Source organism: Acomys russatus, chromosome 22 (genome assembly GCF_903995435.1).
Source record: "Acomys russatus chromosome 22, mAcoRus1.1, whole genome shotgun sequence".
Taxonomy (NCBI): Eukaryota; Metazoa; Chordata; class Mammalia; order Rodentia; family Muridae; genus Acomys; species Acomys russatus.
The window spans coordinates 24,535,957-24,563,058 of record NC_067158.1 but is presented as its reverse complement, the minus strand read 5'-3'; the positions used below and the strand labels follow the sequence as shown (position 1 = coordinate 24,563,058).

Sequence of the window (27,102 nt, the reverse complement as noted above, 5' to 3'; positions counted from 1 at the left end):
CAGCATGCATGAAGTGCAAAGGTACAGTCAGTCAAAAACAGTCACACATAACATAGTAAAAATAAATCTAAAAAAAAATTATAAAGAAAAAAGAAAGTAAAAGACTACAGAAATGAGCCCGAGTCTGTTCACTAAACCTCACTCTCCCAGTTCTCCTCAGAGGACAGTGTAGGGGCCCAGGCACCCACTCGTGCAGCGTCCTTTCCCCGGTGTCTAAGTCACATTCTTCTCATCTGTATTACTGTATAGGTTGTTACAAAGATCATGTTGTAAAGCGCTGGCAATGTGGGGCTCAATAAACTGGGTGTCTGACTTCCACCAAAGAAGGATCCCTCAATTCCTCCGGCTGAGCCTCGACAGTCCCTCTCCTTAGCTAGATCCGCCCCGAACAAACCTTGTTCACTCTCAGATCTCTGTAAGTGGCTCTCTATAGCTAAGTCAATTTCATGTAAGACTTAGAGGCCTCCATAAAGAGCCCTGTTTGCCTTCAAAGACCCATCAAAACAGTAATTACCAGGGCTAATTACAGGGTGGGTTTTGGGTCAAGCCTTGTGGGTCATGGGTTTGAATCCCAGCTCCACCCTGTACCGTAGAAAGCAACTTCTTTGTCCTTTATTTCTCCACTTATGAAACTGGAATAAAGCTTCTGCTTAATTTCACTTACACTATAAGGTGAAATGAGCATGCGTGTTAGGCAGGTGGTAGGTAAAGACTTTAAGGCCTGGAAGGCCCTCTATGACCTCATCCAAAACTTTCATTTGACAAATAAATGAAGCCCAGAAAGCAAGTGAGCTGCCCAGGACCAAACATCATTAGCCTATGACATAGCTCATGCCTATTTATAAATGCTGGTTGTTTTTTTCCCCCCACCACTTCCTGCCATACTGTTTTAAATTTATCTTGGCTGTACCAGGAGGAGAAAAATAAGTGTTCAGTCCTTAAATATACATATTCCTTGATGCTTATAAAATGTAAAGGGCAGATGTTGCAATGTGGCAACAACGAGGAGATTCAAGGCAACCGGGTGACCACACAAGCAGCAGGGAGAAGCATTTGGTTCCGCACTGGTGTGGTTGGCTGCCTCTTAGTTGAATCTCTCCCACTCCTTTTTACTGCTGTGAACACCAAGACACCTCAGATTCGATCCAACTTTATCTGCTCAGAGGTAAACAGAAGAGCAGCTTGTGGCTTCTGCCAACAGGATGGGCATGCACAAGCTGGAGGCTGGACTAACCTGAGGGTAGAAGGCAGAAGATGCTGTGCGTGGGCTGCGGACAAACTCCATAAAGAAGGCCCCATCCTGAAGTCAGAGGAGGAGGAGGAAGCAGCAGCAGCAGCAGCAGCAGCAGGTGCAAGGTAGCCAAGAAATGGATTGTGTATGAGAATAAGAGAAGATGATGAAAAATAAGTAAATAAATAAATGAAAACAAGAGGGAAGGAGAAAACCCACAACATGAGGGAGTGGGGTGGGGTGGGGTGGGGGTGGAGGACAGGGAGCAGGACTGGCCCAGAAAGACAATATCCAAATGCAAAGCATGTGCAAGAAACTGCACCTCAAACAGCAGAACACCATCTATGTGGGCGAAAGCACCCCAGCTGAGGTACAGCCAAGCTCCTTGTGTGTACCTACAGCTTGAATGCTTCTGACTTCCTTCAGACCTATGGCAAGGAAGAGGGAAAGCCCCAGAGCATGTTGGCAACAGTGGGGGTAAAGGCAGCAGTAACAGCCCTCTGGGGGAGAGACAGTGAAGCCTAAGACTTCTTCTGCCTGTTAGTCACTACATGAGGCAGCAAAGAGTAAATGAAGACAAAAGTCTTGGGTCATCCGTGCATACAGGGGATGCAGAGGCAGCAGTACCTGCTCCTCTACTGCTCGGCTAACAAAATCAAGAAACTAAGACATAAAGTCAGGTACATAAGCACTAGTGCGATGGGCTTCCTGAAGCGATAACCCTCTCTACTTATGGCTGGGTATAAATGCTCATGTATTTGAAGCAGAAATGACCAATAGGAATCTCAAAGGCCTTCTGATCCCTCAAAGCCTTTTTACTGTGCACGCATGACTGTCATTGCAGTGAAGGAGTGGCAACCGATAAATCACTGCTTTCCTTCAGGAGATATTTGGTGTTCATTCCGTCACCAGTGCCAGTACCTCCCAACAGCTACTGCAAGCTCCAGCCTGGAAAGGCGTGACTGAAGATGCAGATGCATCACGGGCACCTTAAGAGCCGCTGCCTCCATGCATGCAGCAGGGTGTCTCATGTGAGCATCCTTAAGAAAAACTAGACTGTGGTCTTAGTGCGTTTCAACCTTCCTACAACTTCTCTAATTTTTCATCTTGTCTTTGACACAATCTCTAATCCTGAGAAATGACAATGTACAGAGGTCAGAAAAGGGCTGGTAGGCATTAGTCCATCCCAGAATATAACAGCTGAGGACCTGATGATACTGAGATCTATGTCACAGAAATGAGACCTGAAGCTATTCTTGAGCAGGGTCAGCAAACTACAGCTTATAGAATAATCTGGCCACTTACCTGGTCTTCACAGGCTAGGAGCAAATAATGGCTTTAATGATTTTAAATGGCTATAGAAGTACTTATGCAGTACCCTTCTTTTGCACATGAAGCCTGAAGTCCACACCCAGGGTTGCTGATCTCTGCTCCAGTCTCCAAGACGCCTATAGCTTTGGTTGATGCATTTCCCATATTTTAATCCCTAGAGTCTAATTCTAGTAATTTATACTAAAGTAATTAATCAGGTATGTAGTCAAATAACTACCAGAAGGAAGTTCACTCGCATCATTTAGAACTTTTCATGCTGTAGATTAAATTCTATAGAATTGGCAACATCCCCACCCACCAGACAGGTTCTCTCTATGTAGCCCTGGCTGTCCTGGAACTCACTCTGAAGACTAGCCTGGCCTCGAATTCAGAAATCTGCCTGCCTCTGCTTCCTGAGTGCTGGGATTAAAGGTGTGCCCTACCACATTCGGCTAAAATTCATCTTGAAAATAAAAAAAATTTACATTTTAACCAAGTTTTCTGTGTGTATGTAGTATTGGAGATCAAACTTGGCCTGAGTATGTAAACTCAAGTTTTAAAACAAAAAAAAAATTGTTTTGGCCAAAAGAGCATTCCTTTGTACACAGACTGCCCTGGGACCCTAAAGCTATTCCCAGGGTCAGCAATGCATAGAGGTCACACATATGCTCTACCTTTGAGCCACAACCCTAGTCCAAAGTTGCAGTCAACATCGTCTTTTAGGAATTGAGAGCTTAGTTTGATTGTAGACTGCTTGCCTAGCATGGAAAAAGGTTTTGGTTGAATCCCTGAAACTTAAACAAAAAACAAACAAAAAGTTGAAAAAAATGACATGGGAAAACTTTTATAATGAGTAAAATTAGTAAATATGAAATTAGATATAAAATATGGCTAAAATCATAAAAAATGGTGGCTTCTCTTTCACTCCCCAGTAGTAAAAACTAGATAAGAGAACACAGAGTCAGCGCACCCTGCCACACAGAACGATGAGCTGCACGTTCCAGAGGACACAAAAGCTTGACCTAGGGGTTTTCTGCTGCACTTGCTATGAACGCCGTACAAAGGCCTAGAGCCTCAATTTGTTTGCATTTTTTCCCCCAGTATTTCTCAGGAGTCTTCAAACAAACAAAAACCAAACAAACAAAAGAATAGGAATTCCATTATCAAAAAGAATAGGTCTGTGTGAATGGTGCTTCAGGACTTTCCAGCTCCCTTGCGGTAGAGTGAACAGTGACACTGATGGAAACCAGACAGCAAATTCCAAAGCTCAAGTCAGATCTTAGGCCTAGACCCATACAGTTCTGTGTGGCTGACTCATATGCTGCCCCCGAGTAGAGGTGCACTTGCTACCGTCAACAGGACTTCCTGATGAAGGACAGCAGAGCCTCAACAGGGTTGAGGTAGAATTTATCTACAGCTCCAGCCTAATTGCTCCTGCATTCATAGCTGTATGTTCTGCCTTCACTTGGGCTCCGGAGAGCACACAGCAACAGTCCCCTCTGATGAGCCACCTTTACCTTTCGTGGGCTGTCCACATAGGTAGGAGTCATAGCAACACTGCTGTTCTCAGCTGGCTGAGAGGAACTTTTTCCATGCACAGCTGCCTGCTGTTCTCCTAGGCACCTGAAGGAAGAAAAATACAGAGAAGGATCCAAGTTAGTCTACAAGAAGGCAGCACAGACAGCTGTTTCCACCTTTGTTTCCGCCTTGCTTTTTCTTCAGGCCCATCATGGCACTCCTAATACTACTAAATTGTCTTAAAAGTCTAGGACCAGTGAAATGGCTCAGTGGGTAAAGGTGCTTGCCACCAAATCTACACCCTTAAATCCCAGGTGGATCTCTGTGAGTCTGAGGACATACTGGTCTCCATAAAGCATTCCAGAACAGCCAGAGCTGTATAACAGAGAGACCTTGTCTCAAAAAGACCAAGTAAGCAAGCAGGGCAGTAGTGGTGTATACGCCTTTAATTCTAGCACTCAGGAAGCAGAGGCAGGTGGATCTCTGTGAGCTCGAGGCCAGCCTGGTCTACAGAGAGAGTTCCAAAACAGCCAGAGCTACACAAAGAAACCCTGTCTCAAAACAAAAACAAAACCAAAAAACAAACAAACAAAATAACCAAATAACCAAAAACCCAAACAAACAGAAAGAGCACAATTTAAGGGGAGGAAGAGGGAAAAGGTCAGGCAACTGCAGGAAGTAGCAATATTGACAAGGTATGATGCTGCTTGTATGAATATTTCATAACAAAACATTTTTAAACATGTTTTTGCATACTAAAATTTTAGTTTAAAAAAATCATTGTGGGGGTAGAGATATGGCTCAGTGTTTAAGAGCAATAGCTGTTTTTCAAGAAGACCTGGGTTTAATTCCCAGCACCATATGGTGGCTAAAGTTCAGTTCCAGGGGATCCAATGCCTTCTTCAAGGCTCTTCAAGCACCAAGCGTGCATGTGGTAACACAGACATACATGCACACAAAAACCCAAATACATTACAAAAAAAATCATTGTGGGCTCTCATATACCTGCAGTCCCAGCTCTTCAAGAGTCTGACCAAGATGACCATTTGCAACTAGTGGTTTCAGGACAGTCTAGGTAACAAAATGAGATCTCACTCATTCAACAAAAACACATTCTAAAAATCAGCCCTGCGGTAGCATGCAGCATCAACTAACTAGGGGGGTTTTATTTGTTCTACATACTTTAAAGGGATTCGTATTGATTTTTCGGACAAAATTATATTCCCTCCTTCCCCAAGTCATAAAGTAAGACAACTATGATTTTCTTATGATATCAGTTCTGACACATATTAATGCATAGCTACATGTTCAGTTTCCAATTTTTCCCCAACTAAAATGAACTGAATGCAGTATTTCATAAGTAATATAAAGATGGCCTAAGGTATATGGAAGATAAAAAACCTGGTCATGGTAGCACAAACCTATAATCCCAGCACTGGGGAGGCTGAGTCAGGAGAATCCTGAGTTCAAGTTCAGCCTAAAATACATATAAAAAACAAAAACCAAGGGCTGGAGATATAGGAGATACAGTTTGGTAGTAAAAGTCCTGCTGAGCACGCAAAGGCCATGTGCTCAATCCCCAATACCTCTTTCCCCTGAAAACTAACTGTAAACTCCAGTATGTCGTTTTCAGATCTCATTGTATTGTTTGCTGAATTTGAAACGACTCCTGCAGCTTCACCATTGCTGGAGTATGAACGGCATCTTCCCCAGTTATCGGTGCAGTGACTCTCATCCCCATGTGGGTACCCTAACTGCTAGAAATCTGCATCTTCCGTAAGAGCAGCCAGTACTCGGAACTACTGAGCCATCCCTCGAGCCCCATCATCTATTTTTTTGAGACAGGGTCTCACTCAGCTCAGTTTAGCCTTGAACTTCCTAGGCAGCTACGGATGATCTAAAACTCTTGACTGACATCCTTCTACCTCCCCAGTGCTTGAGTTACAGGTGTGTGCTACCATGACTGGGTTCTTTTTTTTTTTAAACCTTCCATATACTTTAAACCATCTTTATATTACTTATGGTACCCAATATAATGTAAATACTATATTATAGAGCACTGTTTATGAAATAAGAAAAAGTACATACATTTAATACTGACTTTATTTAAAAGAAAAATATTATATTTATTTATTGGGGCAGGATGTGGCTCATACTTCAACTCTCATGTAAATCAAAGTTAGAGAACAATTTACAAGAGTTGGTTCTCTTTCTACCATGTTGGTTCTGGGGAACATAGGTCATCAGGCTTGGCAGCAAGAGTCTTTACCCACTGAGCCACCTTGCCACCCTCAGACTCAATTTTAGGCCAGTGGGTGGGTGAATCCACAAATACATCACCCACAGACAAGGCTGGGTACTTCAAAGCCAAACCCTTAGCTATGGCCTATTTTCTTCGGCAGCTGGAAGCTCCAACTGCAGAGCAGGTTGGTCTAAACTCATGCTCCTCCCCTGAATAGCCACAGTCAACCAATGGTGTTGTCAAAAGCCAGATTACCTCTGAAAGATGACCATGTATCTCCAGTGCTCATGTAGTAACCCTGAGGCTGTCACTGGGTGTAATAAGACAGAGCCCAACCCTGATTCTTTCCATTGCCTCCTACGGGTGTTGAACCCAAGAAATACCTTAATAAACAGCTTACATATTTCAAATCTTGGTCTGTCTCCCTGGCAACCTAATCTGTAACATTTCTCATATTATGTCTCTGTATGAGGGGCTGGGGTGGTACAGAGATCAAACCTATGTTCACTATAGCAAGTGCTCTACCACTGTGAGATAATCAAATATAAATAAAAGGCAAACTGCACAAAAGAAGAGGATAACTTATAGGCACCCCTGTATATTCAGCCACTAAAATTACTTAGAAACAATTTTGTTTCCTCTATTTCCCTGCTTACTCACACTAACTATCTGGAACAAAACTCACACAGCAACATCTATATCATAGCAACATCTTTAAACGAAAGTAACTGCCCCCCCCCCCCAGACAGAGTTTCTCTGTGTAGCCTTGGCTGCCCTAGATTCACTTTGTAGACCAGGCTAGCCTGGAACTCACAGCGATCTGCCTGTGCCTGTGACACCACACTCAGCAACAAAGTAACTTTTAAAGAAACACAACTACAACCAAATATTTCCCCATCTGTCTCAAAAATGTTACAATGTGTCCAAAACAAGACACCGAAGGCCTCTGTTTGGAAGTAAGCAGTCTTTAATGTCTAAACTCCTCCCATAAGGCACATGATCTAGACGGGCTGCATCCGTTCCTTGCATGAGTCCATGTTGTCTTCCCTGTGCCCTGTACTTCCTGAGAACTATGAGCTAGACCTGAAAGTTTAGTTAGCTTTAGATTCAGCTGGGGGGGGGGGGGAGGATTCTTCCTCTGTGGCGCTGTGTACTGCCTTTGCTGATGTCTTTCTAGCTCCTTTAATTCTTTAGTGGCTATACACAGTGATATTCTAGCATTTTCTGTTATTTATTAGCAACATATTTTATTTTTCATTTTATTTTTTAATTTTATTTATATGAATGTTCTATCTGCATGTACACCTGCACACCAGAGGAGGGCATTGGAAGGTATAGGTGGTTGTGAGCCACCATGTGGTTGCTGGGAATTGAACTCAGGACCTCTGGAAGAGCAGACAGTGCTCTTAACCTCTGAGCCATCTCTCCAGCCCCAGCAACATATTTTAGAAAGAAATAAAATTCCCAACTAATTGGTTATTTTGAGGTATAATTTATAGGAGAAGCAGAAGACACATTTGCTTGTCTTCTTTGTCCACTAATATTAAGCTGTCTTTCTCCGTCACACTGTTATACAATCTACAGTCAGTCTTCTGAGTTATAGCCACAAACACACACTGTGACTTTCTTTGGCGTGTCTTGATGGCTGCAGCAATGGGCCATGACTGGGACAGCAATGGCAGTGAGCCTCAGTTGCCTCATGGGCACGTAAGCATCCACATTTACTGAACTGCCTTCTAGGTGCTAACCCTCACACCAGAAACAGGCATTCATTCCTGGGTGAGGCAGTGCTGTCTAGTAGCACATAATCTGCTACAGTGAATACATACAGATACAGATATGAGAACATATACAGGGCACACTCTATTCTAGGAAGGAGGGAAGCAGCAAATCCTACACAAAGCCTGAGCCATATGTGATTGGCAGGAGGAAGCCAGCTTACACTAAACATCAAGACACAAGTAGGCAAACATCATTCACAAACTTAGAGGAGGATAGGGCTCTACCACACGGTTGGACTGCCTTTAGCAAGGAGCTATTCTGCACAGGACATGAGAACATCTGTCTGTCAGTTCTTACCCCAATTTAGATGCATTGGGTTATCCTCATCTCATGAAAGCAGAAAAGCCAGTATCTGCTGGCCAGACCAACCCACTGCTGTTAGTCAGCATAGAGCTGACTCTACAAGAGCCCAATCAAGGGCATGTGCATACAGATAAAGACTGGCAGGGAACTGGAGGAAATAGTTACGGTAAGATGGCAAGACTATGAAGAACTTAAAGCCCTTTCTCATGTTGCTGTAACATTGGTTATCACAACAAACACAACTGAATTTGCTTAGTATAGCAGAAGACAAGGAAAAGCAAACAAGATGGGCAGTAGTGGGGCACACCTTTAATCACAGCACTCAGGAGGCAGAGGCAGACGATCTCTGTGAGTTTGAGGCCAGCCTGCTCTAAATAGCCAGGGCTACACAGAGAAATCCTGTCTTGAAACACCAGGATGAGAAAGAAAGAAGGAAGGAAGGAAGGAAGGAAGGAAAGAAAGAAGAAAGGCAAAAAATAAGTATTGTGTAAATAAACACTACATAAAAGTCTGGCTTTTAACCTACCTTCCGCCTCCCAAAATACTTGGACAAGGAAAGAATGCAGGTCTCTGACCTGGCTCTTGTCTGGGCTTAGCTGAAAGCCTTATCATCCACCCTGGGGAATGCTACAAGCATAAGATGGCTTGCTTTTCCCAGTCTGAGCAGAAAGAGGCTCATTGGTGCATATTAAACAGTGACTCACTGACAAATTAAAATAAGATCTTTTTTACCTCCATTTTCACACCACTCCCAGAAACATATGTTCTTCGTTCTTTTCTGCAGTCAGGGAGAACCTGCTGGCAAAATCCTGAAGCCTTTCCTGGTCTTCCCAACAAGAATCCAGAGCTCTCAGGAGAGCTCAACTTGTCCCTTTCCTCTTCCCATTTGAAGACTCGTGGGTACTCTGCTGTTTGTTTGCACCTCTCTGTCCTTTTTTCCCACCCAACTCTACCTCCTGGCACCTACCCACCAAGCCATTCTAGCCATGGGACTCATCCCTAAAAACAGACTGTGCAGTATAATTTTATGCCAACTTGACACAGGCTAGAGTCATCCTAGAGAGGGAACCTCAACTGAGAACAACGCCTCCATAAGATCAGGCAAGTCTGTAGGGCATGCTCTTAATCAGTGATTGATGGGAAGGGCTCAGCCCATTATGAGCAGCACAGTGGGCACAGAAGCCACGAAAGGTGCTGGAACCCTTGGAACTGCAGTTACTGATAGCTGGGTGCCACCATGGGTGCTGGGAACTAAAACTAGGCAGCTACTGCTCTTAACTAACAAAATAGGCCTACCTTGAAGTCCGGGGTTTTATTTATACTATAGACACAAAGCATTTTTCCCCCCTTTTCTTTTGTTTGAGACAGGGTTTCTCTGTGTAGCTCTTCATCCTTGCATCCTTGTAATATCTTCTTAATTACATATGGTAATCATATTTCACCTTGCTCAGGTAACTGAAATACCTTAAAGTCTACTGGGTCCCGGGGAGTGGTTTCTTTTTAACCAGGCACTTACTTCTGACTAGCCTCCATCTCCAGCAGGGCAGACAGAGCTGAGGTTCCTTTCTTCCCAACTGGGGGTGCTGTTGACTCGAGGGAGTGTGCAGAGATGGGCCCAGTCATCTGCAAGCCTTTCATGGTGGTCCCTTTCTAAAGCATGGAAGAGGGGAGAGTCCATTAGCCCAGGCAGGCGCTGAGACGGCGCTCACAGCTCGGCTCACACTGCTGCATCTTTGGACCCTGGGAACCCAGCTAGCCCAGCAGAGAAACACAGGTTCTCTGTGTTAAGGCTCAGAGAAGCTGCTTAACCAAGCAGCTCCAAATCCCATTGGAGTTGGAATTCAAAATAAAGTTGGTTCTTTTTAAACCTAAAAGCTCTGTCGACATACGCATTCCAAGGTTTCCATTCACAAGGGATCTTGTACACAGAAGGTAGCTGGTGTGGGAAAAGGAGCCTGAGGTTAGAAATAGGACTGACAAAGGAACACTATCACAAGACTAAAAGTAATGAATTACTAATACACAAACTTGGATGAATCCCAAAGCATAATGTTGTGTAAAGAAACAAGCCTCAAATGCTCTTACATTACGTGATAACATTTTTAAAACATTAGAAAAGACTAATGGTTGCTAGGAGATAGACATGAGAAGAAAATGACTGCAAAAGGCAGCATGAAGCTTTTTTGTTTTTCCTTCCAGTTGTGGGGATCAAATTCAGTCTCTCAAATGCTAGACAGGTGGTCTACCTCTGAGGAACTGTTTATTTGATTGTGGTGTTTGTTAGCATGATTACACACACACACACACACACACACACACACACACACACACACAGTCAATTATATTATATATTAATTTAAGCAAAACTATGCTGAATCACGTATCTGCCTGTTAATGCCTGGGTGGCCTCAGGCATATCTTAGAGCCTTCATAAGCCTCACTTTCTCCACTGAGTGACAACCTCTAAAAGGAAGGTCTGCTGCTGTTAACCTCTTATGAGCTTTTACTCAGTTATTCAGTGCCACATGACACAGCAGTTGCGCCCATTACTGGGTCCCACTAGGGGACTACACAGTAGGTGCTATGTGCTCAGCTAGAAGGGGCAGCTCAAGCCATAAAGCAACATCAGTCACTGCTGGCACCAATCTCTTCTCTTTCATCCTAGAGCAGGCGGGAACACACCGAATGGAATTTCAGACACATGTTCGGCAGTCATGGGATAAGTCATCCAGCTGATGAGAGGCCACTGAGAGAAGAAGAGGTAGAGCCTGCACCCCACTCCAGGTGCAGTTCCCAGGAGCTCTGAGAACCCTTACCCGAATCATGCGGTCTGAGCGATGGCGCCTGCGGATGCGGTTTAAGCCCTCTACAAAGCGGATGAAGCCATCCAGGAGCTGCCACTCATCTTCATCTGCACGGGGTTTGTCCCCGTAGATGTCACAGTGTACCTCCCCTTCTGTGATGCGCTTGGTGGCAGTGACACAGGCTGGCAGGAGTAGGAATCGGGTTCTCCAGAACTTCAGAGACTCAATTAAACTAGAGTCAAGTGGTGGTGAGAAAGAGTAAGTAAGTAATAAAGCCACCCTGGAGAGCTCTCTGAAGCTGACGTCAGACAGTCCTGTTCTGCTGCCCCAAATGACTTTGCTTAAGACACTAGGCAGGGAAATCACAGGGAAGACCACAAGGTGGCTTCTGCTTTAACCCCAGAGCCATGACAATAGCCCTGTGAACCCAGACCCAGTGAAGCAGCTGTCCACCATCAACTGCAAAGCAGACAGAAAAGTTAAAACATTGTACATGAGACACCACAGCCACAAGGCTACTAGACAGCAAGAGAGCAAAATCCTGAAAGCATGGGGTGACATTAATCCTTATATTTGCTAAAAATGTATACACCTGTATACAAGCACACATGTGAAAACACACAGACAGGTAACTATCTTATTTATTTAAATAAAACAAGGCTGAATCATAGATGTAGCCGGGTGGCCACAGGCACATTATGCAATCTCCTATGGGCCTAAGTTCCTCCACTGAGTTTATGCTCTGTGCTGACACTTGCACCAAAGAGCACATTGTGACTGAGTTCTGCTTTGTCTTTCTAGGGGCAATAAAATATACATGATAAATTACATCACTTTAACCCATTTTGAGTGCATATGTCAATGGCATTAAGTATATTAACACTGTTATATAACCATCACCTCTAGTCACACAGAATTTAACACACGCACGTATGCTCTGTTCTTCCAATTTTAGGGAAAACAAAACAGACAAAAGTACAGATGATAAAAGATGCATATATCCAGAGCAGCAATGATGGGAACTTAAAGCGTCTCTCTAACCTGAAATCTTCAGAGCCGGCGGAACAAATATACTGATCTAAGTAATTCCACTTGTATTCCTCTAGCCGTTCATGGCAGAATTCCACCCAACAGGAGACAAACTCTGAGTCTGAGTGGGAGGGGCAGAGGCTGTAGGTGTAATGGATCTGGGCAGATTCATAAGGGTACCTGGAAAACAAAGCATGTGCCTGGATATTTAAAAGCAACCTTTACCCACCACCACCACCACTCTTTTTCTGTCTCAGTGTATTTGGCACTATCCTGGGCTCAGTCCCCAAAGCTTATCCTTGGAGACCATAGTGGAAAATTCTCAGATCATCTTAAACTTTTCGTTCTTACATTCATCCTTCAATTTTGAATATACTTGATGTGAATCACGCTAAGCTTTAGAAACGGAATCAGTTGCCCTTTGGAAGTGGTAAACTCTAAACCTAGAAGTCATTTTAAAGCAAAGCCAGCATTCTAAGGGAATCATTCAATTTCTTATACACATACTGTTTTACACACAATTTAGTGTGCAGACAAAAATCAGACAAAATTCAGGATGGCCACCAAAGACCATAAACATCCAAGGACTCACTTGGGAAGGTATCGTGTTACTGTGATCATCTTGTCCTTGAGTGTCACCTTATGGAATGTTCTACCCATACTCAGCCAATACTGGCCCTCCTCTTCAGGGCGGTTTCGGGACACAAGGCCTAATAGAAAAAAAAAAAAGCTTTTGATCCACAAAGATAGACATAAAAAGAAAGAAAAGAAGAAACACTGTTCTGAGAGGCCGCTCACAGAGGGATTATTCTTGGCCAAAAAACAACATTCCAGAAACTGGCAGAATTCCCTGGTTTTTTGTGTTTGTGTTTTTTTTGTTTTTCCAGACAGGGTCTCTCTATGTAGCCTTGGCTATCCTGGACTCACTTTGTAGACCAGGCTGGCCTCGAACTCACAGCGATCCTCCTGCCTCTGCCTCCCTGATTTTCCTGTTCTTAAGCTAACTAATAGCAAACGAGAGTAGAAGATGCTAGAGCACCTGGATGCCACACCCTGACCTGTGCGCAGGCCTCTGGAGTAAAGGTAACAGGTTTGGAAATACATGTGGGATATAGGTCCTCACTCCAGGCCTGTGCTCCGATTCCTCCCATGGCTCCTCTCAGCTTCAGTCTGAAAGGAGCACAGATTTATTTATGCTGTTTTTGCCTCTACACATCTGCTTGGACATTGCTTCTGTCTTCTCTTCCTGAGCCACTAACTGAAACCTTATGGACAAAAAAAAAAGTTGTTTATATTTATCTACTCTTTTCATGTGTGTATGTGCATGAGCATAAGAACATACGTGTACTATAACATACAGAAGGCAGAAGACAGTTTGCAGGCTCAGTTCTCTTCTTCTACATGTGGGCTCTAGGGATCAGGTCATCGGGTACGGCTATAGTGCCCCTACCAGCTGAGCCACCTCTCCAGCCCATCTTAGAGACCGCTTAATATCACCACCAAAGGTGACTTCCTGGGAAAAGCTGTCAGGCCCCACTAATCATGTGACTATGTTACATGTAGCCCCTCAGGTATGTGTCTCTCTAAACATAAACCCTAATGAAAAGTTTCAAGGACTCAGGCACAGTAGTGCATGTCTACGGCTCCAGCAACACAGGACACTAAGACAGGCAAATTGCTTGAGTCTTGAAGTTTGTGATCAGACTGGGCAACAGAATCCTTGTCTCAAGAACAAATTAAATTAAAGTTTAAAATAAAGTTCCAAGAGGCCAAAGGTAAATACTGTTTATATTTTCAATTAGCTCCTGTTGAAAGTGCCATGCCCTAGTCAGGCACGGCGGTGCACATCTGTAATCCCAGCACTCAGGGAGGCAGAGGTAGAAGGATCTCTTGAGTTCCAAACCAACCTGGTCTACATAGTAAGTCCAGGACAGCCAAGGGTACACAGAGAACCCCACCTCCAAAAAAGTGCCATGCCCAGAGTAGGCATTTAAAAACTTAGTTTAACTGAATTAAACACAGCAGAGTGGGGAATAACAAAGAATCAGAAAAATATGACAAGTGTTCAAAAGAGTAAAAACTGTCATAAAGAACAGCAAAGCCAGCTAGGCTGTGGTGGCACACATCTTTAGTCCCAGCACTTGGGAGGCAGAGGCAGGTGGGTCTCTTAGTTCTACACCAACCTAGTCTACAGAGTAAGTTCCAGGATAGCCAGGGCTACACAGAAAAACCCTTTCTCAAAACAAAAACAAAAACAAGCAAACAAAAGACACAAAGCAACAACCAAAAAAACCAAGCCAAACAAACAAAACAGAATAACAACAAAGCCTAGGCAAAATCCTCATGCCCTGCAAACAAAGTGTGCTGCTCGCTCTCATTCAGCGCAGAGGTAGCTTCAAAGCCCAGGAGAGGACAGCAGCGAGGACTGTCAATGTGCTCAGTTCACATCTGCCAAGCGGAGAGGCATGCCGCACAAGGCGCTTCCTCATTCCTGCTCTAAACAACCTGCTGGCCGTCAGGAAGAGGGTCAGAGGATCCCCAACACTTCACTCCAAACTAGGCATACCCCAGTGATTGGTCAAGCACATTTGTGGTTAAGTTAAACCGTCCCCAGTGGACAGGTAACTCCTGGAGTTTGCTAGATTGTCTTAGGCCGGGGTTGCAGGGACATGAAGACCACTGTCTGGACCTTTGAAGACAATGTTGTCCCAGGTAGTACTTTCTGTCACCGCCACAGCAGACCATGCCTGAGGAACATGGCCGTCCTGGGACCAGGGACATTGCAGGCAACAAGGGTCTTTCACACAGCACAGCTACATCTTGCCTCTGTACCACCTCTTCCTGAATATGGAGCAAAAGTAAGACTTGGGCTGATTCCTGAGGGATTTTTCCAGTTCCTTTACACTAAAATTGGTGTAACAGGAGTCTACATTTTTGAAACTGGGCTTTGTTTGTTTGTTTTTAAAGATTACTTATTATGTATATAGTGTTTCACCTGTATGTATGCTCTCAGGCCAGAAGAGGGCACCAGATCTCAGTATCTATAGATGGTTGTGAGCCACCATGTGGTTACTGGGAACTGAACTCAGGACATTTGGAAGAGCAGACCGTGCTCTTAACCTCTAAGCCTCTCTCTAGGCCCTTGCTTATATTTTTTTTATACCTAACAAAATCTATGTGATCACCCCAGAGAGACCTTCTCTACCACAGCAGTAGCAGGGTTGATGTGATTAAGAAATATGACGCCTCTGCTGGAGAATTTGATAAACTTAATGAGCAAAAAATTGTTCAACTAGAAAAAGTAAAGGAGTTGGCCATCAAATAAACCCAGGATGCGACTGACATGAGAAGCACCACGCCACTGCTTCCATATTTAGAGGACTAACATTGCCGTGGCCTTGGAGGTCACTTACTGAGAACGGCTGCACAGAGCATATAAGGAGGTAAGGAGTACCTGGACTTTGCGTCACAGGGAGCAGGAGCACATGGTAGACTCAGGGAGAAGCATGTGGTACAGAGCATTTCTGCACAGCAGGAAAAGGAGGCCATTGCCAGGCGCACTGAGCATCTACAGCTGCTCGCAAGAAGGCTCAAGCTCGGCCAGGTCTGTGAATGCATCTATCTCGACCGAGACAGCCAGAGGGACTGGACGTAAATGGGAACTGGTCCGTGTGAAGATCCCTCCTGTCTAGCTGCCTACTGAAATTATGGTGTGCCTTTCCTAAGAAATGATCACAGTCCACTCGGTGGCTTGACCCTCCTAGTCAGGAAGGTATTTGTGATTCCTGCCCTTGCTCTGCATCTGGAGTTGCCTGGTCATCACTTATGACTAAGCAATTTGCAGGAACTTGCTGCCTGACTAAAATGAACAAGATATAGTTTAAGCTTGTAATTAGGTACACCATCTTGCAATAAAATGACATTTTATTAAATGTGAAACAAGGGAGCAGCATGGTGTGGCTATGAAAGCAACTTCCTCAATACTGACAGTAACAGGGTACCTGTAACTTTTATTACCAGAGAAATAAGAGTTTTCCTCTGACAACTAGCCATGGAGAGTAAGGCTCTTGAATCAGTCAAGGCCAGCACTGGACGCTAGAGTTACAGACTCACAAGGGACACTCACCATCCAGCCAAGAGCAGAGACTGGCCAGGCTAGATGTGGACAGTGACACCTAAAGGTAAACTCACTACTGCTTCTTGGGTTGAAGAACTAAAGTCTTCCTGCAGCAGCCCTGTGACGCCTAACATCTCTGGCCACACCTCCAGCTCACCCTAACAGCAGCCTTTTTTTTTTTTGGGTGTGCAAAAACTATCCCAATGTCTCCTGCTATAAGGCTTTTGCACACACTGATCCTTCTGCCGGCGTCCTTTTCCCTTTGAATTATCCCCTCAGTTTTTCCTAACAACCTCTACTTATTTCAGGTCTAAGCTCAAACATCACCTCATATCTGATCCTAAACCATATTAAGCTCCAAGTTATAGAAACTTTCCCATGGGCCTTTAGCTAACTTTTCCCTCCCAGTCTTTATTACAGCAGATTCATTTTTCATTGACAATGAGATTTTCTCTCTATTGCACTATAAATTCCTCTGACTAGGAGCATCAAAACCATCATTTTATTTGATATTTTTAATATTCCCAGCACTGTAGTTTCCCAGCACTGTGGAAGTAAAAAGGATGAATTCAAAGTGATCTTGGTTAAAGTGCATTAATGGTAGGTACAGTGCTGACCATAGAACCTTACAAAATGGTCTTGGTACCCCAAAATATTAATACAGACAAAGCCAAGTGTGACAGTATATACCTGTAACCCCAGCAGTGGGGTGGTGAGGAAAGATGATTAAGAGTTCAAGGCCAACCTGGCTCAAAACAAAACAAAATAAAAAGAATATACAATATAAACAGAAAGCAACATCCAACAAATGTAAAAAGGAGCGTTCTAAGAAAAAACAGAGACCACCAGACCCACAGCTTCACCTAAGCCTGGACTGGCTAACAACTAAGTCCACACAACAGACCATACTTCTATAATTTTCTGGTCAGAGGAGCTTTACTGGAGCCAACAGTGGTCTGAGAAGTTTTACACTGGCCGAATAGGGAAGTGAACACTGCATTAGCAACAATGCAGATGCCAGAGACCAAGACAGTGCACTGATTAGTTGGGGAAATGATTGTTGCTTTCCAAGTCCAGGCACCCACACTTAATTTCCTCTGTCACACTTACTTTAGACAAGTTCTCCACAACTTGGCTCTTCCTCAATTAGTGTCACTTGCTGGTCTCTACCCCTAACGGGTGATTCGTTCTTGAATTAGGTCACTAAGCTTTGGTGGTTAAGAAGGAAGATGAATACAGACTAAGGGAAAAGAACAGATGTAGTGTAGGGACTGAGGTGTAGCTCTGGGGTAGAGCGTTTGTCTACTACGAGTGAAGTCCTGGGTTTGATCTCCAGTGCTAGGAAAAGAAAACAGACAAACACATAAAAATGTAAACTTGGGGCTAGAGAGATGGCTCAGAGGTTAAGAGCACTGTCTGCTCTTTCAGAAGTTCTGAGTTCAATTCCCAGCAACAACAGGGTGACTCACAAAATCTAGAATAAAATCTGGTGCCCTCTTCTGGCCTGCAGGTATACATTGTATGTATGTATGTATGTATGTATGTATGTATGTATGTATGTATGTATGTATAAATAAAATGTAAACTCAGTTCAAGGCCAGCCTGGTCTACAAAGCATGTCTAGGACAGCCAAGGACACACAGAGAAACCCTGTCTCGAAAAACAAAAACAAACAAACAAATGTAAACTCAGGTGGCTGGAGAGGTGGCTCACAGGTTAACAGTACTTACAGAAGTCCTAAGTTCAATTCCCAGCAACCACATGATGGCTCACAACCATCTATATTGAGATCTGGTGTCTTCTTCTGGTGTGCAGGCATACATGCAGACAGAACTCTGTGTACATGATAAATAGAGAGGTGGAGGGGGGAGAGCGCATGCACGAGAGCACACCAGGCATGAGAGTGTATACCTTAAATGCCAGCACTTCAGAGGGAGAGACAAGTGGATCACTGAGTTTGAGGTGAGGCTGCCTGGTCTATATACCAGAGCTACACAGTAAAACCCTGTCTCAAAAAGCAGAAAGAAGAGGAAGGAAGAGAGGGAAGGAGAGAGGCAGGGATACGGAGAAGGAGAGATTAAAAAGAATAAGGTTGCTGGGGGTGGTGCATGTCTTTAATCCCATCACTTGGGAAGCAGAGACATCCAGAGAGGCCTATAAGTTTGAAAACAGCCTGGTCTACAGAGGAACTCCAGAACAGCCAGGGCTACATAGAGAAACCCTGTCTCAAAAAGAAGAAAAAGAACAAGCTTTGTAAAAATACCTATTTGCTTTTTATTTTTATGCATGTTTTCCTGAATGTGTTGATGGGTGAGCCTAATTCCATCTGAAGGATGGAAGCCATTCTGTTATAAGGTCAGAACAAGTTCATTTCTGTTTGGTGCAAAGTTCAAATTGATGTGCTTTAACCCATTTCTGGAATCTGACATACTCCCCCCACTCTATGGAGTTTGACTCACAACTTGATTGTACTCTGATAAGATGTTCTACCAAATTATTTTAAAATGTTTAGATAAGTTCCTAAATAACCAAAATTCCGCTGGAAATCCCTCAACCCTTGAAAACTCCCTAGTCTTGCAATTTTTCTGACTATATAAACCCCACCTCCTCTTATGTTTGATGCTCTTTTTCCAATTCTGCTTTAGAAGACAGCCCTCTCTGACAGAAAATAAAGCTTGCTTAATTTGAACAATGACTCTGGGTAATGGTCTTTACTCTCCTTCAGTGGGATAACAATGTGTGTACCAGTAGGAGTGAGCCACCATGTGAGAGCTAGGAACCAGAGACCAAGGTCCTCTGCAAGAGCCGCCAGTGCCCTTGACCACTGAGCCATTTCTCCAGCTCCTAGAGAAGAGTTTTGTTTTTGTTTTGAAATAAGGTATTGCCTTGTAGCTGAGGCTGACCTAGAACTCATCACATAGCCCAGGCTGGTCTCAAAGTATAATCCTCCTACCTCAGGCTATTAAGGATATTAGGATTATAAATTGGGTCCATCAGCTGGGCGTGGTGGCGCATGCCTTTAATCCCAGCACTCAGGAGGCAGAGGCAGGTGGATCACTGTGAGTTCAAGGACAGCCAAGGCTACACAGAGAAACCCTGTCTTGAAAAACAAAAACAAAAACAAAAAAAAACAAAAACAAATAAGTTGGGTCCATCAAGCCTGGTTTCAATGATTTTCTTTACCATTGTTTTTCTCTGTGTTTGGATGCTAGCGATGTGACCCAGGGCCTAATGCATACTAGATAAGCACTCTATGACTGAGCTGTGTCACCCCCAAGAGGGCTGAAGATAAATTAATACCTGTGCTGGCTGGTTTTTACATCAACTTGACACAAGCTACAGTCATCAGAGATAAGGGAGCCTAAAATGAGAAAGTGTCTCTATAAGATCTGACTGTAAGCAAGCCTAATAAGCACTTTGTTAATTAGTGACTGATGGGGGAGGGCCCAAGCCATTGTGAGTGTGCTACCCTTGGCCTAGTGGTCCTGGATCCTTTAAGAAAGCAGGTCCACACCTGTGATCTAGCAGCACTCAAGGAGGCAGAGGCAGAGGCAGAGGCAGAGGCAGAGGCAGAGGCAGAGGCAGATGATCTCTGAGAGTTTGAAGCCAGCCTAGTTACAAAGCAAGTCCAGGACAGCCAGGGCTACACTGAAAAATGCTGTCTTAACCCCCTACCCCAGCCCCCCTCCCCTACACCCCGACTAAAGAAAAGAAGAAATATAACTTTAAGGAGACTCACTTACCTCTGCTATAGAGTGGGCTACTGCTCAGTGGAGGGGGGACTGTGGTGTTGGGTTTCTGGGCCTTCGGCTGTACTATGATTTGGTAGCCCTGCATGAGACGCTGGCAAATGAACTCTTCAAACACTTGCTGGGCTGTCATTTGAACACCCTCCTCATCCCTCCTGGAAAAGAAACGACTGAACATGTGGACACGCTTGATCTTGGGCAGTGACACTTAACTGTCATGATGTCTCTCCTCTTGTTCCATCCCAGATTATCATTCTATACCAGCTCATAAAACCCATAACCTGCACACCAGCTTTACAAGAAATCATCAGTTCAGCAAGGAAGGAAATGAAGGCAGAAAAAAAGAATAACCTTAAAAAATAAAATCATAACAACAAGAAGAAGAAGCCAGGCATGGTGGCACACGCCTTTAATCCCAGCACTTGGAAGGCAGAGGCAGGCAGATCTCTGTGAGTTTGAAGCCACCTTGGTGTACAAAGAGAGTCCAGGACAGTCAAGGCTCCACAGAGAAACTCGAAAAACCAAAACCAGCCAACCAACCAAAATCATAGGTAGTGTGCCCAAAATAACTGTACTAGCACATGTGTTATCAATGAAGACAAACTGTTGAATGTCAACAAAACTCTAGAGACACTAACAATGCCTGCATCATCAAATTTCCCAAACACTATAGGAGGAGGTGAAAGGTTTAAAAGTTCAGAGAGTGTTCTCTTTCTATACTTGTGGTCCAGAATACCCATAGCCCTCACAAACAAAGCTGACTGCTCTTTTCTTGGGCACTGACCTGTCCATGTCTGCTTCTGGGAGGAGGTCATAGCAGCCCTCTGTGTAGTCATTCTGCAGGCCTTGGCGGTCCGGAAAGTAGTCAGTGGTGAGGGGAAGGCATGCGGGAGTAGTAAGAGACTTCCAATCCACTCCAACTGTGCAACAGAAGCCTGGCACTACAGGGGGAGCAGACAGTGTCAGAACTGCCTCGCACAACAGGGAAAAGGTATATGTGGTCACCACGGCAGGTTTGGGGTGTGGAAGGTAGGGAGAAGGCAAGGGTGAAGTTCATGGTAAAAGGTGATAGAAATTGCCAGGATAGAGGGAGCAGAGGGAAGGGCATGGGGGAGGGAGAAAGAGAGAGAGAGAGAAACAGAGTTTGTTAGATAATGCAACACATGCTTATCCAATCCCATCATGCAAATGGGATTCACAGCCGCAGTTTGTCATTTTCTGCTGATCATAAGCTATAGCTGAAATGCCAGTGAGGTTACTGCAGGGCAGGCAGGGTTATACATCAAAGCAAATTAACATTCTGAGGGCAGAAGAAAGGCTCAGGCCAGAGTGTCTTCCTTTGAGGACTGCAGTGTCCAGGTAGGAAAGGAAGAAAGCTCAGCCTAATTGGGAGCATATAGCATACAGCAGCAGAAACAGGAACACTTTCAGAATCACAAGTAACAGATTTCAGAAGGAAGGAGGCTGTGTGGGACAGTTACAAGGCTGCAGTTTTAGAGACATGAGTTTGACGTCTGCTCCCTGGATAAAGTAGGTTCTCCACACTGGTAACTAACTCCTGACGTTCTGTTACAGAGGGCTGTGCTGGGCACTGAGAGGCTGAGGAGCAGCACTGGACTCTACTCACAAAATCCCAGCGGTGCACTCTACTGTGAAAGCCAGAAATGACTACAGATATTGCATGTCTGCTAGGGCACAGGACCACCCACTTCAGGTACGAAGGCAGCACTGAGTGCCTTGTTCCACTAGACTCATGCACTTGGGCCTTGGGCCCAGTGTGGAAATGTAAGAAATACAGATTCTCTAACAGGTGAAACCTAGAGGGAGGTCACTGGAGAGGTATCCTCGGGATGGCAGGGTGGCTCTCCTGGAACTGGAATCATCTCTTGGTAGTCCTAGCTTCCCCTTTCTGCATGTGATGTCATCTATCCACCACCATGGGATGCAGCTGCTGAGCTCTTGCCAGAGCCAACACCACCCTCGGGTATTTCATTTGAATGATGAAAATAGACAGGTAGCTAGCTCTATAAGTAAAACTGACTCTAAGATCTTTTAAGTCGGGACTTTTTTGTTTTGTCTTTTTTTAATCTGTAAAAGGAAATAAACAACAACAAAAAAGACTCCATACCTTTGAGTACTGAGTGGGATACTTACACACTGTATATTGTAAATGCATGTGTATAAGCAGTTAACAAGATTACAACACAGTGTAACCCCTGTGGCTCTGTCAGCCTCACAGCACCCTCACATGGGTGAAAAAGGCTTGTGTGCTAAGAGCAGGGGCATAGTGCTTCAGGCAACACCACTGACTTGGGGAAGACATAATTGGACATAGGCCTAATTCCATCTCTTTGCAGAGCTTACAGAGTCATTAATACCTGGGAATTCAAAATATACCCCCAAACAGCTGAAGTTGCACCCCAACTTTCTCACTTGGCAGATAAGGAGCTGCGCTTGTTCCTACTTCCTGGATAAAACCAGAAGAAGAACCCTAATCAATCCACAGTGAGGAGGTCGGAGATGGAAGCCAGGAGCCTGTTGCCTTAGACCATGCTAGCCCTTGACACCTTCCTCATATCAGTAGTTTCTGCTGGGCATGACAGCATATGCCTGTAGTCCCAGCACTGGGAAAGCAGAGACAGGAGGATTACTACAAGTTCACAACTAGCCTAGGCTACATAGAGAAATCCTGTCTTAACAAAAACAAAACCTGGAAATTATTCAAATGGTCATTAAAATAATTACTAAAACCCAGATATAATCATATGTTTGATAATATGATTAAACATAGTTTCACACATTTTCTGGGTTTCTGTTTGTTTTGTGACAGTGTCTCACTATGTAGCTCTGGCTGGCCTGGACCTCCTCCTTTTTTGTTTGTTTGTTTGTTTTGTTTTGTTTTGTGTTTTGTTTTTTCAAGACAGGGTCTCTCTGTGTTAGCCTTGGCTGTCCTGGACTTGCTTTGTAGACCAGGCTGGCCTCGAACTCACAGTCATCCGCCTGCGTCTGCCTCCCGAGTGCAGGGATTAAAGGCATGTGCTACCATGCTTGGCCTGGACCTCCTACTTATATACCAGGCTGCCCAAGTGCTGGGATTAAAGCCATGTGTTTCCATACTTAGCTTAATAAAATTTTAAAAAGAAAAACAAAGCAAAGCAAAGTTTTGGGGCTGGCGTGATGGCTCAATAGGTAAGGCGCTTGCCACCAAGCCTGACAGCTGGAGCTTGATCCCTGGACCTGCCAGGAGGAGAGAGCCAGCTCCCATGGGCTGTCCTCCCGCTTCCATGTGCATAAGCCACCACACAAACATGAAGAATAAATATTTTTAACTTAAAAAATAAGTTAATAGGGATATGAAAATTAGGAAAAGAACTAAGTTAATCATCAGTGCTGCACATCCATGGCCAGACAAATAAAGTGTGTGCAGTGGTAGCATTATTTCCCTGGTACTATACTGGTAAAGATGCCCTATAACTGCTCAGCTACTTAAACAGACAAGTGTGATCAAAACAAATGTTCACCAGCCAAGTATTTTCAACTATAGGTGTAACTGAAGGACTCTATTACTTCTGATTTTTTTCTCCCAGAGCCAAGACTGGCTTCTCCAGGCATGAGGGTCTTTGTGGGAAGTCTACTCTTCCCATGTGTCCTGAAATACATGCTCCAGAGCAGGTCAGTCAGCCGCATGTCTTTCACTTGGCATCAGAGACTCAAGAGCCCCCTCACCACACCCCCTTCCTTATACAACACAAACGCATGGATTTCTGGACTGTTCTCTTCCCACAGGGCATCCTCAAGCCCTCACCACCCCACACTTCCTATCGCCAGCCACCTACTAGTCAGCTGTCCTTCTTACTTGGTTCTGGAGAGGTAGAAACGCCATCCTCTGGAGCATCCTTATTCTGGGTCCTAGGATTCATACCTAGAGAAAGGAAAAGTGGCTTTGTCTGAATTAAAAGTTACTCTAAAAAAAAAAGTTCCAACAGTTATAGTTGAAAAAGCTCAAAAGTAAAGCTAAAAATATAAACACAAACCAAGTACTAATTTCAAACAGCACAAAAGAATAAACCAGGGAAAAATGAACAACCTAAAATTTGGGAATGAACCAGAACTTAAACGTCATCAATATCACTCATTTTGTCCGATAAGCTTTTTTTGTATGTTTTGTTTTTGTTTTTGTTTTGCTTTGCAAAGCAAACTGCATCTTATTTTAAGAAAACTGAGACATTTTAAAGTCACTTCAACTAAGTAACATATTTTCTGGCATACAGGATGACTGGGCATATAAGACAAAACCCAACGTTTCCAGTTAAAATATAGAATTTGGAATATACTCGCTGTGTAAGACTACCCCTCTTCCAATGCAAACCTTGTGCAGCAGACTTAGGCATGTGTCTATTTGCAGGCAGGGAACAGACAGCCAGGTGCTTTATTAAATGCCGACAGACAGCCAGTGCCAGCCTACACTGCCCCTTTAAGGTGAGTACCACACTCAACCCAAAGACCTCTGAGTAGAATGGGCGGGTTCTGGTGGAGACAGACTCCACATTCAGTTCTCCTCCTCAAGGTACAGGAAGATGCAAGCAGCTTGCTCCTCCCTGCTTCATACTCTTCACACAGAGCAGGGACTCGGCTGCAGCCCCCTCCCCCCCGCCACACACACACACACACACACACTATATGTGCCAGACATATAAAGCAAGCTGCAGGTAAGTACCCGGTATATAAGACAACTCCTGACTTTGGCACGGATTTCTCGGGGTTAAAAGGTCATCTTATACACAGGAAATATACAGTAATTTTAAAAAAAGATTTACTTAATGTATATGAATGCTCAGTCTGCATGTGTACCTGCAGGCCAGAAGAGAGCACCAGATCTCATTAGAGATGGCTGTGAGCCACCATGTGGTTTCTGGGAATTGAACCCAGGACCTCTGGAAGAGCAGACAGTGCTCTTAACCTTTGAGCCATGTCTTCAGTCCCAACCAATTGACTTTTAGCAAACTATAAAATAACCTAATTACATTTGATACACTTATTTAACGTTATCTTCTATATAACTCTTTCCCAAATCATAGCTTTTAAGAATATAACATAAGATATCAAAATTTATTATGTCCAACAGAACAACAAAGACTCTATGCAGATTAATTAGACTGAAAAATATTTAAAATAAAATTTGAATATGAAATGATAGAGCTAACCACAAAAAACACATAAAATTTAGAAAACATAAGCATTTAATAGAAAAGCACACAATAAAAAAGAATTGGCCGGGCAATGGTGGCGCACGCCTTTAATCCCAGCACTCAGGGAGGCAGAGGCAGGTGGATCTCTGTGAGTTCGAGGCCAGCACTGTATAGGTAATAATAAATAAATATTTTTAAAAATAGATTTCACATCAGTATTCATTTAGGAAATAGCGAATTAGTGAAATGCCTCTACGCCTGATTTTTGTTTGTTTGTTATTTCAAGACCAGGTCTCACGTATCCCACGCTGGCTCAACCTTGCTGTGTAGCAGATCACCCTGAACTTCCGAGCCCTTCCTCTATCCCAGTGAAATTACAGTGCTGTACCACCATGCCCAGTTTGTTTGTTTACTTCTTCAATTTTATAAGCATCTTGCCTACATGTATGTGTGTGCATCACATTCGTGCCTGGTAACACACAGAAGTCAGAAGAGGACATCAGACCCCAGGAAACTTGAGTTACAGATGGCTGTGAGGCATTATGCGGGTGCCCCAGTCCTCTGTAAAAGCAACAAGTGCTCCTAACTGCTGGCCAACTAGCCCCAAGCTCAGTTTTTTCTTTTCCCCTGCTTGGGTGCCTGCCCACCCACCACTCTTTATTAAAAATAAAAGCCAGGCATGCTGGCACATGTCTTTAAGTCCTGGGAGGACAGAGGCTGGTAGATTTCTTAGTTCAAGGCCAGCCTGGTCTACAGAATGAGTTCTGGGACCGCCGGGACTACACAAAGAACCCGTCTCAAAAACAAAAACAAACAAAACAGATTCCCCCCCCTCATATAATATATCTTGATTATGGTTCCCCTCCCTCTCCTCCTGGTTCTTCCAACTCCTCCAGCATCTGGAGCCATGCCCCTTTTAGTCTCTCATTAGAAAACAAGCATGCTTCTAAGGAATAATAACAAAATATAATAAGATATCACAAAAGCTAGCACATCAAAATAGGACAAAACAAACAGAGGAAAAGAGGCTAAGGCACAAGAAACAGATGCAGAGACCCACTCATTCACACACTCAGGAATCCCATAAAAACACTAGAGTGGAAGCAATAATATACACGCAAAGGATCAATAGAGGGAAAAGATATATATATATAAAAAAAATAAGGGGGTGGGGGAGCCCTGACAGGCCATCATGACATTGTAAGATAAGGAGCCTCCAAAGATGCCACTGAGTTTGTTTTCTGTCCACCATCTACTGCCACCAAGTTTCTCGTTAGTGCTGCGACGGGACCCAGGACCTAGTACTCTACCATTTCAATCCCCTGTTTGTTGTTTAACTAGGTTCTTGATATGTACCTCAGGTTAGTATGTGTTTGATATATGAAGGCTCTAGCTTCAGTCTCCAGTACCAAAAAATAAAAAGGCAGAAGGATAAGAAACTGATCTGCCAAGATCCACAACTGCCTTGACACTGCTAGACAGCACAGAGAGCAGGGAACAATACCACCGCAAGGTCTCACAACCGTGCGCAAAAAAAAAATCCTACAGCGACATTATTCCTGATAAGCATGACTCACGTATGAATCAGGTGCAGATGCAGAAGTCTGAGTCACACATGGACCTGCAGATGATAGAAGCTTCAAACCAAGGGAGGCAGAGGTCACTTACCTTTTGTGTTGTTTTTTCTTTGGGGTTTCTTTGTGAGTGTGAGTGGGGCGGGGGAGGGGGGTGTCTTTTCAGAACAGGGTTTCTCTGTGCAGCCCTGGCTGTCCTAGACTTGCTTTGTAGACCAGGCTGGCCTGGAACTAACAATGATTCACCTGCCTC

The 27,102-nt window shown here is 44.1% G+C and overlaps 1 protein-coding gene and 1 pseudogene across 15 annotated transcripts in view; one reads left to right on the top strand and one right to left on the bottom strand.

The window, feature by feature from the left end:
• Depdc5 (DEP domain containing 5, GATOR1 subcomplex subunit) overlaps positions 1-27,102 on the bottom strand; it is a 118,176-nt gene that overhangs the window by 34,103 nt on the left and 56,971 nt on the right. For 6 of the 15 annotated variants that reach the window (XM_051165226.1, XM_051165227.1, XM_051165231.1 and 3 more), the window contains 9 exons: positions 23,943-24,008; positions 20,871-21,054; positions 20,081-20,241; positions 12,813-12,930; positions 12,233-12,400; positions 11,204-11,423; positions 9,904-10,037; positions 4,060-4,165; positions 1,235-1,300 (listed from right to left, as the gene is read on the bottom strand). In XM_051165226.1, coding sequence (XP_051021183.1) covers positions 1,235-1,300; positions 4,060-4,165; positions 9,904-10,037; positions 11,204-11,423; positions 12,233-12,400; positions 12,813-12,930; positions 20,081-20,241; positions 20,871-21,054; positions 23,943-24,008 — 1,223 coding nt within the window. The remainder of the gene's footprint in view (positions 1-1,234; positions 1,301-4,059; positions 4,166-9,903; positions 10,038-11,203; positions 11,424-12,232; positions 12,401-12,812; positions 12,931-20,080; positions 20,242-20,870; positions 21,055-23,942; positions 24,009-27,102) is intronic. The other 9 variants (XM_051165228.1, XM_051165235.1, XM_051165221.1 and 6 more) reach the window with 3 other exon arrangements.
• Positions 14,924-15,875, top strand: LOC127205479 (ATP synthase F(0) complex subunit B1, mitochondrial-like; annotated as a pseudogene).